A 2,430-nucleotide genomic window follows, 5' to 3' on the forward strand; every position below is an offset into this window, starting at 1 on the left:
AAGATTAACAAACTCCCGCCTTTGTGCCCACTACTACCAACACACCACATGGAACGACTCCTCCGTGCGTTTCTGTTGGGAACTCATTTTATTCGGAACTAGTTAAAAATGCATGTAAAAATAAATTTGTTTAGTTTTAAAATTTATTCAGTTGCTTTCAATTTTTATTTGGTTGATTAGAATAAACACAAAGGCGTCTCCATTTTTTGTGTAAGCGTTTGCGAACCTTGAAATAATTATGACGTGGTGCATGATGGGTATGGCGACTATGTGGCCGGAGCAACAACATTGAATTTCAGCGTTATGTGTAAACTCAAATTTTAAGTTCTTTGTGATTTTTTCAACGATTGTCTCTTATAAGTAAAGTAATCAAAATGAATTTCAATTCTACGGGTGGCAGACACCGTAAGTATAATGACACTGACTTCTTTTGATGATAGGTTGTAGGCAACTCAGCACTTTCAATGGTTAACAGCTACCGGTTTAGGTTATATATTTGTCTTTCTGTTGACTATACTTGTTGACTAGATTTTGAATTTATTTTACCGTGTCTCTTTGACCTGTAATCATCTAAAGTCAGCCTACCAATTCACTTGCGTCGTTTTGCAATTTTATGACAACAGCTGACATTGTTTTCTAGTTTGAACTAATGGGATGGTATTAGTTCTTGTCACAGTGTTGTCAAGTTTTGTTTTGAATCCGTTTATCCATAGGATATGTTTGTGTTTCATCTATTGCAGCTGCTCAGCGCAACAGCCGCAAGCTCAAAGCAGGTGGTGATGCTGCGCCTGCTTCTCCTATGGCTCCATATCCAGCGCCATACAATCCTTCATATCCTTCATATGCTCCGCCCCCATATGGACAGCCTGGTGCCGATATGTATGCCCAACAACATGTTTCCATGCCAGGAGGTGGTAAGTACAGTCAATTCTAATATTAGTGTCACTGATTAATACTCTAATCAACAAAGACAATATTCTATAAATAGGTTTCAGTAGGACACATCGAAAAGATCACTATTGCATAATTTTAAAAACAAGACTGCTTAAGACTTCTCTCTGTTGCATACCTGTTTTCTGATCTAATGTTGTTTGCTTTCCTTTTAATTCTTTTGACAGGTGAATACATGCAGCCTATGCAACCCCAAAATATGGGAGGGTTCCCTGGGGGCCCCCAAATGAATCAAGGTTTTGCCATACCATCCCAAGTTTTTTCACAGCCAATTGTTGCTGACTTAGCCATGCAATATGGAGCTAGTATGGTTGGTGCAGGAAGACAAATTGTTGACAGAGAACTAGAAAAATATGTTCCTGTTTCAAGACTCAAGTACTACTTTGCTGTTGACACAAAATATGTCGCTAACAAGCTACGACTACTCTTCTTTCCATTTACCCATTCTGTAAGTATCTTTGTACTGTCAGTTTTCTCTTTAAGTCTTCAAAAGTATGGTTTTATAAAATTTGTTTCTATGTTTTGTTTGTTTTTGTCTACAGGACTGGTCTATGAAATATGAACAAGGACAACCTGTACAGCCTAGGTTTGAATTGAATGCCCCTGACCTCTATATTCCTACCATGGCATATGTCACATATGTTTTACTAGCGGGTTTTGTCCTTGGTTTCCAAAATCGCTTTACACCTGAAAAACTGGGTATTCAAGCATCGTCAGCCTTAGCTTGGGCAATAGCTGAAGTTCTTCTGGAACTAATTACCCTTTATGTGACAAATATTAATACGAATCTTACAACTCTTGATCTGGTAGCTTATAGTGGATACAAATATGTTGGGTGAGATACCTCATGAATGTACCGTTATTACATTGATTCCTGATGTATTTGAACAAAAAACAAAAACAGGAAAATTAATGAGGCATTCTCTGTTTGTAGGATGATATTTGCTGTACTTTTAAGTCTTGCTTTCAGTAAGACAGGTTACTACCTTGGCCTGCTTTACTTCAGCTTATCCCTGGCCTTTTATCTGGTACTAACAAGAAATTCTATAACTTTTTATCAATATTTCAATTATAATTGTTGTATCTAATATTTTTTTAAACGACATTCTTGTTTTCAGATACGCACACTAAAGTGTCAGGTACTACCTGAAAGTGAAGTTCAGCAGCCAAGTCATGATATGTATGGGAATCCTATCATGAGTGGCCCTCAACATACCTCTGGTGGAAATAAAAGAAGAACATACATCCTTCTTTTTGTTGCTGGCATTCAACCAGTGCTTATGTGGTGGTTGTCCTACCACCTTGTCTCTCTACCTGTCGTCTAATTCTCTTTTCACTGTCATCCTTCAGTTTACAACAATCTTTGATTAAATCCATTCAGGTTTTTACAGAAATTTCTCAACATTGCATTCTATTGTCTGCATTTTGTGTAATTGCTTCAGAGTTTCATAATTTTATTTGTAATCAATATTTATTTTG

At 37.0% G+C, this 2,430-nt stretch overlaps 1 protein-coding gene across 1 annotated transcript; it reads left to right on the forward strand.

The window, feature by feature from the left end:
- The first annotated feature begins 236 nt into the window (after positions 1–236).
- On the forward strand, positions 237–2,325 carry LOC113203527 (protein YIF1B). The gene is made up of 6 exons (XM_026418271.2): positions 237–405; positions 741–914; positions 1,119–1,399; positions 1,494–1,786; positions 1,886–1,979; positions 2,070–2,325. The coding sequence occupies exons 1-6, from the start codon at positions 375–377 to the stop codon at positions 2,274–2,276; spliced, it is 1,080 nt and encodes a 359-aa protein (XP_026274056.1). The 5' UTR covers positions 237–374; the 3' UTR covers positions 2,277–2,325.
- Positions 2,326–2,430: the final 105 nt, after the last annotated feature.

This window comes from Frankliniella occidentalis, unplaced genomic scaffold (genome assembly GCF_000697945.3).
Source record: "Frankliniella occidentalis isolate FOCC.00 unplaced genomic scaffold, Focc_3.1 Scaffold41, whole genome shotgun sequence".
In the NCBI taxonomy this organism is placed as follows: domain Eukaryota; kingdom Metazoa; phylum Arthropoda; class Insecta; order Thysanoptera; family Thripidae; genus Frankliniella; species Frankliniella occidentalis.

Coding starts and splice junctions, on each gene's coding strand:
- LOC113203527 (XM_026418271.2), top strand. CDS start 375: ATGAATTTCAATTCTACGGGTGGCAGACACC. Junction 915..1,118: donor TGTTTCCATGCCAGGAGGTG/GTAAGTACAGTC, acceptor TTCTTTTGACAG/GTGAATACATGCAGCCTATG. Junction 1,980..2,069: donor TATCCCTGGCCTTTTATCTG/GTACTAACAAGA, acceptor TCTTGTTTTCAG/ATACGCACACTAAAGTGTCA.